Source organism: Lasioglossum baleicum, chromosome 12, assembly GCF_051020765.1.
Source record: "Lasioglossum baleicum chromosome 12, iyLasBale1, whole genome shotgun sequence".
In the NCBI taxonomy this organism is placed as follows: domain Eukaryota; kingdom Metazoa; phylum Arthropoda; class Insecta; order Hymenoptera; family Halictidae; genus Lasioglossum; species Lasioglossum baleicum.
In genome coordinates this window covers 8,606,140-8,619,650 of record NC_134940.1, presented here as the reverse complement: position 1 = coordinate 8,619,650, position 13,511 = coordinate 8,606,140, and the positions used below count along the sequence as shown (strand labels likewise).

The 13,511-nt window shown below is 46.7% G+C and overlaps 1 protein-coding gene across 2 annotated transcripts in view; it reads right to left on the bottom strand.

Moving 5' to 3' along the window:
• LOC143214650 (protein apterous-like) overlaps positions 1–13,511 on the bottom strand; it is a 103,275-nt gene that overhangs the window by 49,222 nt on the left and 40,542 nt on the right. For both annotated transcript variants that reach the window (XM_076435953.1, XM_076435954.1), the window contains exon 2: positions 4,152–9,188. In XM_076435953.1, the coding sequence (XP_076292068.1) occupies positions 4,152–4,199 (48 nt within the window). In that variant the 5' untranslated portion in view covers positions 4,200–9,188. The remainder of the gene's footprint in view (positions 1–4,151; positions 9,189–13,511) is intronic.

The window sequence follows — 13,511 nt, the reverse complement described above, 5'->3', positions numbered from 1 at the left end:
CATTGCCACGATCTCGCCGCTGCAATTCAGGATGCACTTGGCCCAACCCTAACGTAAACGCAATCATAACCAAGCGTGATGCCCGGAGGCGAAACCGCGTAAATATTTTGTTTACCGAAAGCGGCGTGCCCGATTAAAAGCGTATCGCTCGAAGTCGACGGGTGCCGTGCGTCGAACATCCTAATCTCCTCCGAGCGATTACGTTTATCGACGCGAAACAGCCGAGAGCCAGCCAGCGAAATGGTTTTTCGATGGAGGCATCACTTTTTCGAGCATTGCGCAACCAGCTTTTCCAAACGCATTGCGCGGGGTACATAATTCATTTCGACGCCATCCGCGCTCGCGCACGAAAATACAAAAATAAATAACCGGGCCCCGGACGTCGCACGAAATTTACGACTCGCCGCGAGTTTTTGAGACACAGGTCTCTCTCTCTCTCTTTGCTGAGAGTTATTCGGCTGCTGAGAATTCCTGGGGAAGTGTATCACTGGCTCCTTTGAGACTAGTCACAGAGGACCGTGAGACTTTGAGCTTAGAGACACCGGAGATGTGACAATGAGAATAAGTAGACTGCTAACTGCATCGATTTGGTACTTGTAATTTAAGAGGATGCAAGCAAATTTTTTATTTTTCAAACCTTGACACGATGTAGACGAGTACTTGGAAATATTTGAACTGTGGAAATTGCTAGAGGATGATGATTTAATTATTTTTATATTTTTCTGCAGATGCAATACCTCCCATTTTTTTGAAAAATTCAATAAATTTTTAAACATCATGCTCCACTCTTCAGCATTGCTTAATTCAATTAAAAAAAGATTGATGGACACTTCGCTGGACATTAAAAATACCCGAGGCTTTCTGCACACATTATAGTTCATCCCAGACCTTCTCAATCAATTTCCACATCATGACAAGAGTGCATCACTGCATTCATGCTCCGTTTTGACGAGATTTCTGAGAGGCTCGTAGACGATGTTGATTTCTCGCGTTTTTGGAGCTTCCCAAAATCTTATTTCGATTTCTGGTTGACAGGGACGGTGTACCGGAAGTCTCGAACAGTGTATCAGCGTTATCATGGTCCGTATTCGGCGTCGTTTAGTCTCACGACGCTTTCGATGTTTTCCACGCGCGTGCGTCAGCCTGGAGCCGAGACTCGGCGCGGCCGAAGAGAGTGTGATTATTGTAACTTCGATGAGATAAGGGCATCGTGCCACGAACGTGTCTGCTCGTGATAGTGGTCCGTTTGTGCCGAGCATAATTTATTAGCCGGCCAGCCCGAGATATGTCCGTCGCGCCGGTCATCGCCGGACCGACCACTCGAACGTTTTCGCGTTTTCACGAAACCAATATTAATCAACAATTTTTTTCCTCTCCGATCGTCCGTATCCTCAATAAAGAAATTCGCACGAATCTTGGACGATCGCTTTAAACACTTTTAAAAATCCTGACAATTCTGTCTGGAATGCTCCAAAATGTTTCATCTAAACACAATGGCAGCTTTATTCTGCTGGCGGTCCTCTCTCGAAATTGATGGCAATTCGGCGAGAGACTTTTATGTCTCTGATGGAGCACTGTTTCTGGAACCGTTCGAGATGAAGCAAATGTAGAATGAATAGATCTTGTTTAATACTTATTAATAGCTCTTGTGTATTTTGAAGGAATGTGGAGGCCATCGGAGATATAGAGCAATGTTTGAGCTAATGATCCATTTGAATAAATAAGATTTCCAGCGAAGTAGCAAAGCGGCCATTTAGTATTATAAATCGATAATGTCTCAGGATTGTATCAACTTTGAAAAACGTGTGCTTTATCATGGCTCCTGTCAGAGAACCAGCACGGTCCACTTCACTTCCAAAAATTTTTGCGAACGCCATTGAAGGAACAGGATAAGTGTCGCTTAGATCGCTCATTAGGTCAGTCAATCTTGGAAAAATGATATCGATAACCAGTTTCAGAGCCGAAAACTACTAATCAAACATCGGGACAGTGTTCCACGAGTGAACCGACGTGCCGCGTCGCACACTCGCAACTTGTCAACGACCAGTCAAAAATGGGCAACGCCGCTCGGATTATCATTCGAGCCGACGACGAATTTAATGCGAAGGGGGGAACGTCGAGAGACGGATAAAACGAGAGGAAAAAAGGAATTCAAAGGAATACCACGGGGGTTTCGTATCCAAGAGCTCGTTTCGTCGGCGTAGCCGCGGTTAATGCATCGGTTCAATTAGCGGGCAACGCGGTGACACGGAACAATCAATTACGTTTGTTTACAAGGTGTACCCGTTAACGGCGCGGCCATTCAGCAGTCGTTTAAAACGGAATTAACATTCCGCGAAGATGAACGCCGTTTTCGCTGATCGTACATTGTTCGGGCATTCGGGACGCTTGCTTGTGCGATAGAAACGAATGTCGGCGAGCAACGTTCCTAGGTTTGACTTTACAAGAGCCGAGAAAAATAGTCGAAATTTCTACCGGTGACTCGCAAATCCCTCTGCGACACGTTCCACGCTATTCTAATATATTCTTAACACACTTCAGTTACTGGCAATCTTGCGGTTTTAAGGAATTCTCAATCATTTGTTCAACAGCGACAGTAACTTCATTCGTAATTCAAGATATTTTTGGAATTTTTATAGTGTGACAAGCTTTTCTGATATTTCTTAAAACATATTCTTTGCTCCTCAATGTCAAATTGATACAACATAAGGATTCGTAAAAAGAAAACTTGACAAATTCCTTCTATAAAAATGAAGAACTAAAATAAATTATAAGTCCACATTAAGATAATTTTTGTGGTTCGCGACTAATAAAACAATACACAGGACATACTATTCAGTCACTAAAATCAATCACCAATAAGAAACTTACGAAACAGACACAAAAGGAAAATGTCGCTTAAAAGAAATTACAAAATCTACGCAAAAATAAATAATTGTTCAGCGTTGCAAAGAAATAGAGCAAAGAAACGTCAATTCTACAAACGGGAATTCCATAAGAAACATCTGAAAAGAATTTTATTTTTAGAGGAAGCACTGCGATCTGTCATCGAGACTGTCACCGCGCCGGTGCGACGCCGAGGGCTGTGTAACGATGCTTTTCGCATAACGCCTAAAATTCGTGTCTTCTATCGCGATCCATTAGCGTGGTCGGTCGGTTGACGCGCCGAGAGACTGTCGTAATCGTTATTTTTTTTCTGTCGGCATCGATCTACAGCGCCTTGGATCAAGAAACCCGTTCCGCCGTTGTCCGGTGAATATATCACCCGGGCGTTACGTCGCCGATAAGCGTCGGACTCGTCGCGGACTGGTCGCGCGACGACTAGCAATATTCCAATTACGGAATCGCGGGCAATAAAACCGCCGGTTCGAATTACCCGGACCCGGGATTTGTTTCCATTAAGGGGTACGAGAGGTTGGATCAGACGTCGCGTGGGATTCCGCGATCTCTTTCCTACCTATCGGACGCTTCAATTCACTATCGGTTCGCTACCTTGCTCGCAAAATCCTTGGAATCGTCGTTCAAACTACCACTTGCAAATATGATCGCTTTTTAAATTGGAATAAACAACTATACACCATCCCCTAAATGAAACATCAACCCCTTCATCGCACAGAATTGCGTCTCAAACAAACTACTCCAGAGCAATCCAAAACACCATGCCCTAAATAAAACATCACAGAATCGCTTCTCAAACAAGCTACAAATGAATCCAAACGTTCATTAATTTTCGCACCTGTCACACATCAAGATCAGAGATCAGAGATCTTCCCAGCGCAACTCATAAAGCTACCTTTTCAAAACCCCTGCTAGAAAATCGGAAGAGCTTCTTAGAGACCAGGACATCTCGTAGAGCCTCAAAATTCGTCCGCAGAACCCTCGCTAGGGAATCGATAAATCTAACTTAGATCTCTGGCTGGTCATAGGTCAGTACAACACACGGAACCTCAAAATTGCTTCTCACAAGCCTTGCTAGTGAATCGGCAGACCTAACGCAGATCGTGAGCTGGCAGATCGCGGAGACACGAAAGCGGTGAAGACGAAAGGGGGTTGGCCGAGGATAGTCGTGCACGGCTGATCGGGGCGAGTTGACGCGTCGGGTGCACGGCCAATGAGCAAAGAAGAAGGGAGAACAGAGGGATGACACTCACCCAGTGCATGCCGGTGGTAGGAGGGGCGCGCTCCTCATACACTCCCATCAGGGTGGCTGCTGTCGCGGGGTAGCTCCCGCCGAGGGTGCGCGACGCCGAAGCTGCTTGGGGGGGAGTCCCGGGGGATCCGCTTGCCGATAACGCGGAGATGGCGTCCGCTGCGCAGGTTCTCTTCCTCTGTCTGCTCTTCCTCCACGTTTCGCGGCCACCTTTAGCCCGGAGGAGAGAGAGAGTTGCCAACTTCTCCCCAGCTAGGTCCGTGAAAAAAACGGTTTCCAGAAGTAGGTGTACGCACAAAAACGATGAAACCTCACTAAGCAACTAGATGCGCGACAGCTCTCTAACAATAAATACAATCGCTCCCGGGTCACCTGTCCGGCGATGAGAGAGTGCCCTGGTCACAGGCACATCTCGCCACCTCGATCAACCAACACCCTCTGTTTCTAGCTGTCAACTAGAGTCACCGGTTCCTTCGGGATTCAAGGGGCTTCACACTGCACAATCACTGGGAGTCAGGGGGGAGGTGGGGCTCATCCGCGTGAGCCAGGCTGACCGTGCTCAGTCCGCGAGATCGAATCCCCTAACGAGATCCCCGGTTCCATCTTTGATAAACCCAGCCGGGTCGGTAGGTTCACAGGAATGATCACTTTTATTTTTAAAACGAAGGTCCGCGCACCTGCACTCAAATTGATTTCAATACCACCACTTTCGGGGTGAGTCCTCCTCTCTGCGGAGCATTCGACCCGGGGACGTAGATCGATCTATCTCTCGGCTCGGTTTTCCACGGCGAACGGGGACCGGAGACAACAAGGTTTATGGCGCATGTGCCCCCCTGGACACGGAATCTCTCACTCGGCTCAGACCCGACGACGACACGCCGAGAGTATCAACCCCAGACGAGGAGGTTCGAACCCGAAACGAGGTTCGCGCGAGCACGATGCGCCACGGTAAATACAGGCCCGTCTGCCGAGACGAAGCCGCGAGGAGTGAGGGAACCGGCACAGCTGCAACTGGTTCCAGCCACCGGCAGCGCCGCATCGCGGAGGAACCCGAGAAACCCGGCAACAAGGTGGGGCGGACACGATTCCGCGAAGGACCGCCCACCGGAACCCCCACTACGTTGCAACGGCGCGCCACGCCCATCCACCGATCAACGATCTCCCCCACCAACGAGATCCCTGCCTTCTAGCTCGACACTCTCTCTCTATTCCGGGGCTGTATCCCTTCTCGCTCCACGCCGCGCCGCAGATCCGGAGAACCGTCGTCGTCTGCTATGACAGAGGCTCCTACACGACGCGACGCACAGTGGCGTAGACCGGCTCGAGTATTGTTCCCAGTTGTACCCTGCACCCTTTGACCAGGTGATTCCGCTGCCTCTCCCTTTGTACGATATTCTCAGGGTGGGGGAAATTAGGTTGCTTATTAGGTGGTGACCGGGGATAACCAAGCCTACGGGACAATGATTCCACCTCGGATTAGCGGAGCTGAGAGTAACACCTTTGCGACTGTTCTGCGCCCTTATAGCTCAGGACGAATAAGTAGTATAGGCCTTCGAGATGAACAAATGAGGCTTGTGCATACACTGAAGAGTTTTGAGGTTGTGTGTTGTGCAGATATCTTTTTTAATTTGTTGGCAATGTTTGAGATAAAGTATATTTGCAATCAAATAATCATATATTTATTGCAGAAATCGATAATGACAAAATCTGACATTATTCAGTAAACATTATTCATATTCAATTATTCAGTGTTCTGTTATTCAAACACTCATGTGCATCATGCAAGGATTAGATTAGAAATAGGTGAAACACTGTAGTGAAAAAATGGACAGAGTTCGATCGTATTGCTTGCAATATTTCAATGAGTGATTGTCGGCATTCGAAGGAAGAAACACACTGTAGCAATAAATCAATTGTCGCCCACTTTGCACAGTTAAGTGACCGAGAAATCACTGACGTAGGCCGACAAGGGGGTTGAAAAACCGCAAGACACGAGACACAGCCAATTTTCGCATTGAAAGCCGAAATTCAGCGGTTCCAGCAATTACGCTCGCTTTGCTCGTGTACCGACGAAAAAGGAGGACGGTTGCAGTTTGGCGAACGGTTCGCTTAACTACCCCATGCATTTGCATAAACAACCAAATTACACGGAGGCGTAGCGTCTGCGTTTCTCGTCACGCGAGCGTTACAGGTGATCGGTCGTTTAACCCTTTGCGGTCCAAAGAGTTCCTCTTTTATTTTCGGGACTTCGCACAACGTCATTCAATTATGTCTCCTTGCGTGCGATTCATTTCTTACGTATCTAATGTTCTGCATAGCATTTCCAAATGTCTTAAATACTTCCATCAGAAAAATGACAACCACGTATTGATCTTCTGCAACTTCAGGAATTAGCACTAGGTCTGCGTTCGTAGTCGGAAGAAAAATTACGATATACTAGTTTTGAGTGGCTTCTCCGAGGATTCTTCGTGGTTCGACCGATGTGTACAAGGTTGAGGGAGTTTCACCGATGTAATTCACGTGATCAATGATCCCCGAAGAGGATCCCGAAGTCACCGGAGCGGCCAGTTGCATCCGGCCACGCTTTCTGCGGTCTCCGACAACGGGGTTCGTTCTTTTCATTTTTATTTCGCTCTCTGGAAAGTCGATTCGGCGGAACAGTGGTGGCCTTCATCTTTTTGCATCGCGCCGTGTCGGCCAAAGCCTTTGTACACGACATTGTCCGTTCTCCGAACTTTTTCGCCCGCAGAATTTTCTTGTCTGTTACACAACCGCCGTGTCTCGGTCCGGTGTCCACGATAGACTGAAATTGCTAGACGTCTACGTTTTTCTCCTGCGAGTCTGGAGGTTAAGGCTTCCGCTCTGCTACCATGTCGGCTCATTCTTTTAATTCTGGAAACAAGAAATTCGAGCAGTTGGTCCTGTAGGGTCAGTATAAAAAGACGTACACGTCGTTGAACGTTGATCACACTGCTGGGAAATCGCTGCCTGAAGCTACATGTTACAAATAATGTGATAATCTTGGTTGTTTGTACATTATAATTAGACCGCAGATCTTTGTGCAAAATACAATAAAAATTGTGCGCATCAATTACAAGAAAGGTGAGTCGCATCAAAATTGATTTTAATAGATTATATGTCAGGAAGAATGCGATTAGCTTGTTCAAGTATTATTCGGAGGAAAGAATAGATTATCGCGAGTCATGCTGCATGCGTTGAAGTGACAGTGGCTAGCATCTTCATTGGAGACATGTACGACAAACGAGTAGATCGTTGATACATGTTCACACATTTTCCACAGAGTCATATTACAACAATCGTGTGCAGGAGAAAAAAATTCGCAAGTGGGGGATGAAAGAGTAAATCATCGAAGTCATAGCGTTTCTTGTTGCGGACAGCATCCGATGACAGAAAGGCCGAGTTTCTCGGCAGATTCTCGATCCAGTAGAGATCTGGTAACCTCGATCCACTGGGGAAGACCGAGTAGCCAGTCTGGAACAAAAGGTGCAACAAAAACGGCCCCGGTTTTCATCCTTTTTCTCTGCAGCTCCGAGGCTCGAGCGTAACGCGCCCACCGCTTCCTTCCCGGTGTTGCGTCTCCGTGAAAAAACGACAGGTTTCAGCGGTGAACACAGGACAGAGGGGCACACAGCCGGCGAACACGAGAGCTGATGGCGGAGAGGATCGACCAGCTGAAACAGAACGACAACCGTCCGTCCGTCCGTCCGATATTCCGTCATAAAAAGGAACCGGTTTCGTTTGCAATGTAGACGGAAACCGTCGGTCGCCCCGGTGGCTACGATAACGCTCGTCGAACCGTAGAATCCGCGACGAATCGTCGTCGCTGACCGATTAACCCTCGCAAAAAGACAATTCGATAACTGCCACGATTAGGTCCGCTGAAATCATCACATGCATCGATTTTTTACAGACCGTCAGTAAGTTGAAATTTCTCTTGTTGCCATATTTTTCTAGAGAGGTTCTTCTTTCACTCAGAATGATCACTGTAATTGGCTACCTTGTTACCTCGAGTTTTATGATCTAGGTTTACGATCTTTCATTCGCATGCGAGCAGAAAAAAAAGCGAAGATCAAAAGAAATGATTACTTACAACAGGATCGAAGATACTTAAATACGTTGAAAGACTTTTTGATCAGCAACGTGGTGAATGTGGCAGGGGGTAGGTCGCTCAATGTAGCAGCCAAGTCATTTCTTCCTTCAGTTTCTCTTCCGTCCATGTTTGTCGAGGGGTTGGGTTCTTCTTTCACCTGGATTGACTACTATGATTAAGCACCTCGCTACGTTCGCGTGGACGAGTTCGTGTTTTATGGTCTAGTTTCACTGTCAGTCGCCTTGTACCAAGAGAAAATCTGATTAACGAGGTGTTCGAAGATGAAGTTCAATTACGCTTTGTGTCGGAGGATAGTTTATTGGAAGCTGTTAGCGAGTTTCGATCCGGATGTTTCCATATTTGCTGGAGGGGTTGAGTTCTTCTTTCACCTGGAGTGACTAGTACGATTTGCTACCTAGTATTCGCGTGGACAAGTTTGAATTTTATGGCATTCATTTTCTGGTTTCACTGGCTACTGGCTTACGAGGGAAATGACTAGATAAAGTGATTTTTTCAGTCTGTTAGCAACTTTCTGCACTGTTGCTCCGACTATTGGCGAGAAACTAGTTTTTGAATGATATACCGAACAGGCTAGATAATATGCGCTGCTACATTCATTTGTGTAGACTATAAATTACAGTTACTTACCTTCTCAATTTCGACTTCCGGAACAAAATTACTTCGACATATAATTTTCATTCTCCACGTGTTAACAATAAATCTGACCGCATTAATGAGAAGAATCTCGCACTGTGACATTATGCACTAAGTATACAGGGTACTGGAGCATACCTAAGCCTACATCACTCTTTCCTGAGGGTGTCAATAGCTCCGGGAACCCCCATCTTGCCAAAAATCCTGCAGGATACTCGTTCACATGATTCCCTCCTGGTTCCCTCGCAAAGGAGGCCGAATTTCTCATCGAATCTATAAACATGCAAACGAAACGAGCTGTTTAACGTCATAAAGAAACAGTTGGCGACTATTCTGGCTCTGAGAAAATCGTCAGCAACCAATAGTCCTCGTGAAGACGCGGATAAGGGGGGAAAGAGATTCGTCCGATCGAAACAGAGAGAGGAAAAAATCGAAAAGAAAGAAGGTGAGAAGGGGAGGGGTGTTGTTAACTTGACGCGCGAGTACTAAACACGCAGTGACGGTACAATGAACGCTGGCGCCCCATGGAGAATGGGGCCCCGCCCGTTGAGACCCCCCCATGAGTGGGACTCTACGGAAACCGATGAAAGAACCATAGAAGAGCGCAAAACCTTACGTTTCGGGGGTTCCTCTCTCTCTCTCTCTCACACACTCCGTGAAACCGCTTATACCTACGGGATCAACGTAACCGGATGAACTGTTAAAATTTGTGTTCGTTCATTGATAGCTACACAATGCGCTCTGCGAGCGTTAGAACACCGCCCCTGTCCCCCACTGGTCTATTTGTTACGTTTCGGGATCAATTGACCGGTAGATTCCTGGCGTAATGATGGTATTGATGTTTGTTTAATACTAGCGTGCTTCTAGCTTCTAGGACTGTGATTTGCAACGTTGAATGTTGATGGAGATTTTTTACGAGTTAGTTCAATGGTGGAAACCGTGGGAAGGTGAATGAAATTTCGTGGATTATAACTCTCATACTTAATATTTTCTACGATGTGCATATTTTTGTGTTTCAAATTTGGATCAATATTATACAGGGTGTCCTAGCTAACTTGATTACCTTGAATATCTCGCTTAGTTTTACTAATAGAAAAAAAAATTATAGGTCAATATTAATCTAACCGAAGGGGCAATATAATGATTGGGAAAAAACTTTTTTCAAGGTCATTTTTTTCTAGATATCAAGGTCATCAATTTTTTTTAATGGAACTATATATTTTTTTATCGCGATGCAATAGTGGGGTTGAAGTCCTCTTCAATGACATATTATACAGTGACCTTCGTGTGACCTTGGCTATGACAAAATCCATAAAGCATTACAGGTATTATCAGTGATTAATTGACTACACTAATTGATTTGGTTGAACCAATTTATTTCAATAAATTTTTTTTCTATTTCTAAAACTATGCGAGATATTTAAGGTGGTCAAATTAGCTAGGACGCCCTGTATATTTGTCAAAATTATACAGGGTGTACCATTTAGGTAGACACTCTCGAATATCTAACGGTGTTTCGGAACAAGTAGGTTAATAATTTTTGACAAGGAAGAAATGTTTGCATCGTCAAAGGCCACTCGAAAACACCAGAGCACAGTGCGGTGAAGAGCCATGAAGCTCGTCCATTTCCGGCAGACTTTGTGGCGTCCTTGACCGAGATAGCATAACCGCGATTCAATGTTACAAAATACAGATCCGAAACAGCTTCACAGCGAATTCAATTCGGTTGTATCGTCGCGCGTGCTCGCCATCTTGAAAGCTATGGTAGCGCGCGCGATGAACGCGTCCATTAAAAACCATCGCGTTTCACCGTCGGAATATATTCGCGATACGGCGGTCTATTCACCGACGAAAATTCAGAAACCAGAGATTTTATTGCATGCACGAGTGTCGGCGGGTTTTCTGGCTCGCTTTAGAAACGAAATGACAGGGCAAAGAGGAAGCCGGAAGGGCGTATTCTTCCGCGCGAGAGCAACTTCCGCTTCGGGTTCTCTCTGGGTCAAAGGGCAAAAACGCTTTTCCATTTCATTCACGCGTCGCCGTTGTTCTCTCGCCGTGGATTTTCCCCGTGGTCCGTTGGAAATGCTCGAGGAAAATCTCGTTTCTCGAGCGTTTAGTTTAGTTTTTCCGTATCCACCCCGTTTTCACCGGCAGCTTTTTCTCGGCCGCCCTTTGCCTCCGCGGTTTCTTCTGAACACTGCGACCCCGGCTCGGCGAAACGAAAATTGTTACGCTCGCCTCGTGTAGATTCGCTGCCACGATTACGCTACTCCTGGTCCCCCTTCGCGTTTGCTAAATATTCGATGTAAATTACCACGGATTCAGGGACCGCGAAGAACTGCGCGGCCGACGTCGCTTTGTTGATTTCGCCGAGGAATAAAGTCGGTCAAGGTTTCACATCGCGCTTTAATAAAGTTCTGCCCTCGACGGTACTCCTCTGGCCCTGATAGAATTTAAATACAGCGATTCTGTTCCTTGTGCAAACTATTTTTCTTTTTCTATCGCGCCTGCTACCGAATTATCCACGAAAAACGCGGGCCAATCAGAGCGTGACTACAGCGAACACATTCCGGCTGATTGGTCCATGTTTTTCGTTAATAACTCCTCAACAAAGCCGCGGCGAACAATTTCGCACAGGAAAAAATTACTTCAAACGACCTCAGGCATCATTACTTTTAAGGAATTATTTTTTGGGACACCCCGTATTCAACGCGAAAACGAGTTTGTACGTGGCCACTACAGTGGCCATTCCGGTCCTCTAAAGGTTAAAAGGCTACAAAGGTTAAAGAATCATAGGTTTCAGTCGCGGACGTGAACAAGCATCGGTAATACGTTGTTCATCAGCGTGCTCGTGAGCCAACGATCCCCAAAGAGATCACAAAGCCCAGCCACTAGAAAAAGGAAGCCAACGAGAGAGGGAGGAAGAGGGAGAGAAAGAGGGTGGCATAGGGTGCGAGTGGATAGAGACATCAGAGAGGAGAACGAACCGAGAGAGATGGAAAAGGGGAGGGATAGGAGCACGGGCCCGAAATGCGGCAATTTCTATCGGGGGCGGCCGTTTTTCACAAAGCACCCCTGCGACCGTAAACGGTCCACCCCGTGCGCATTGTCCACATTGTTATAGGTTCGTGTCTCTCCCACAAGCACGCGTCCAGGCACTCGCATCGAGTTGTGAACGAAGTCGAAGGCCGATGAATGACCAGCCAGGGGCCAGTTATACCACGCGCCTAAACGACAACGATATTACAATGTCCGAAGGGCCGCGGCTTTTCGTTTTCCGGGGCCCGGTGGCTCGCTGGAAAATATTTCTCGACCATTGTAGTCGAGAACGGACAAGCTCGGACACGGTTCTCGGACAAACGGAGGCGGAAGTTGTCGGAAACGCGTGCTGATCAATGGACACCGCGGGGATTATGCGATTTCGCTCGATTCTCGATGGCCAAGTGGACAGTCCCAAGTGAAACGTCTTTGTCAAAGGAATCGTCGAGCTTCCGTTGTTGTTCAAACCATGCTGGACACGATTCGTAATTGTGGGCGGCTGGGAATTGGCTTTAATCCGCGCGGATAAACAAACAAATTTTTGCTCCGCCCGTTCGTTGGAGTTCGTTCCTCGATGAGAGCTCGTTTTTAACGTTTACATCGTACAATTTGCTGGTTCATTTAAAGGATTTTTTGATTAAAGGTCGTTTAATCATCTGCCCCATCGGGAATTAAAAGGGATGATCGCGAGATTTCGCTCGCAATTAAGCGAAATTTAATCCTGTACTCGCGCCCGCATGGTTTCGAGTAAAATTTTAATTGTGGTGGTTGATATTGAATTTAATAAATGAAAGACACTTTTGGTAGGTACTGTGAACAATATTAATGATGCCGACGGCGAGGAATTTCTGAAATTGTATTTCGAAATAAAACTGTTTATGTGTGATCAATACGATAATTGAATAGAAAAATCTGTAATTAAATGAATAACAAAAGCCAAAAATTGTGAAAGCTTACTGAACTTAAATAGTGCTCCAAAAAAATTCAACAAAATCGAATCAGGCGTCCTCCACCCAGAGTCAAGCTAAGTCCAACCCTAAATCATTTGACCGAGTCAGCAGCGTGGATCCTCGAGAAAGTAATCGCGATCGAAGTCGAATTCGCCGCGGGCTGAGGATTAAGGTCCGCGAAATCGTAGCCCGGCCGAGCGGCACCAACACGAGTGGCTCCCTTCTTTTATTTTCGACCCTTTCTCCGCAGGATTACACGGTGCTTGCACGCTGCCGAAGAAGAGCTATCCTCAGGAGCGACGAAGACGAAACCCGAGGCACCTGAGACCATCGGCAACGCTGCCAGTGGCCCCTGATTCTATCCTTGTCGGCCTAACACAGCCGCTTAGGGTAGCACGGACGGATATCCTCTTACCGACACGTGGCCTGCACGTGCCCCCTTTACCGAGCAGTCCTGCGAGCGGAGGAGAGGGTCCTTCGCAACTCTGCTCCCACCCTCCTCATCCCCCCATAAGGCTATTAATTAAGCGAGATTCGGGACACGTCAGATTTTTCGAGCCTCTACTCGCGCGCGTGCTTATCGCAGCTTTGAAATTCGGTAACGCGG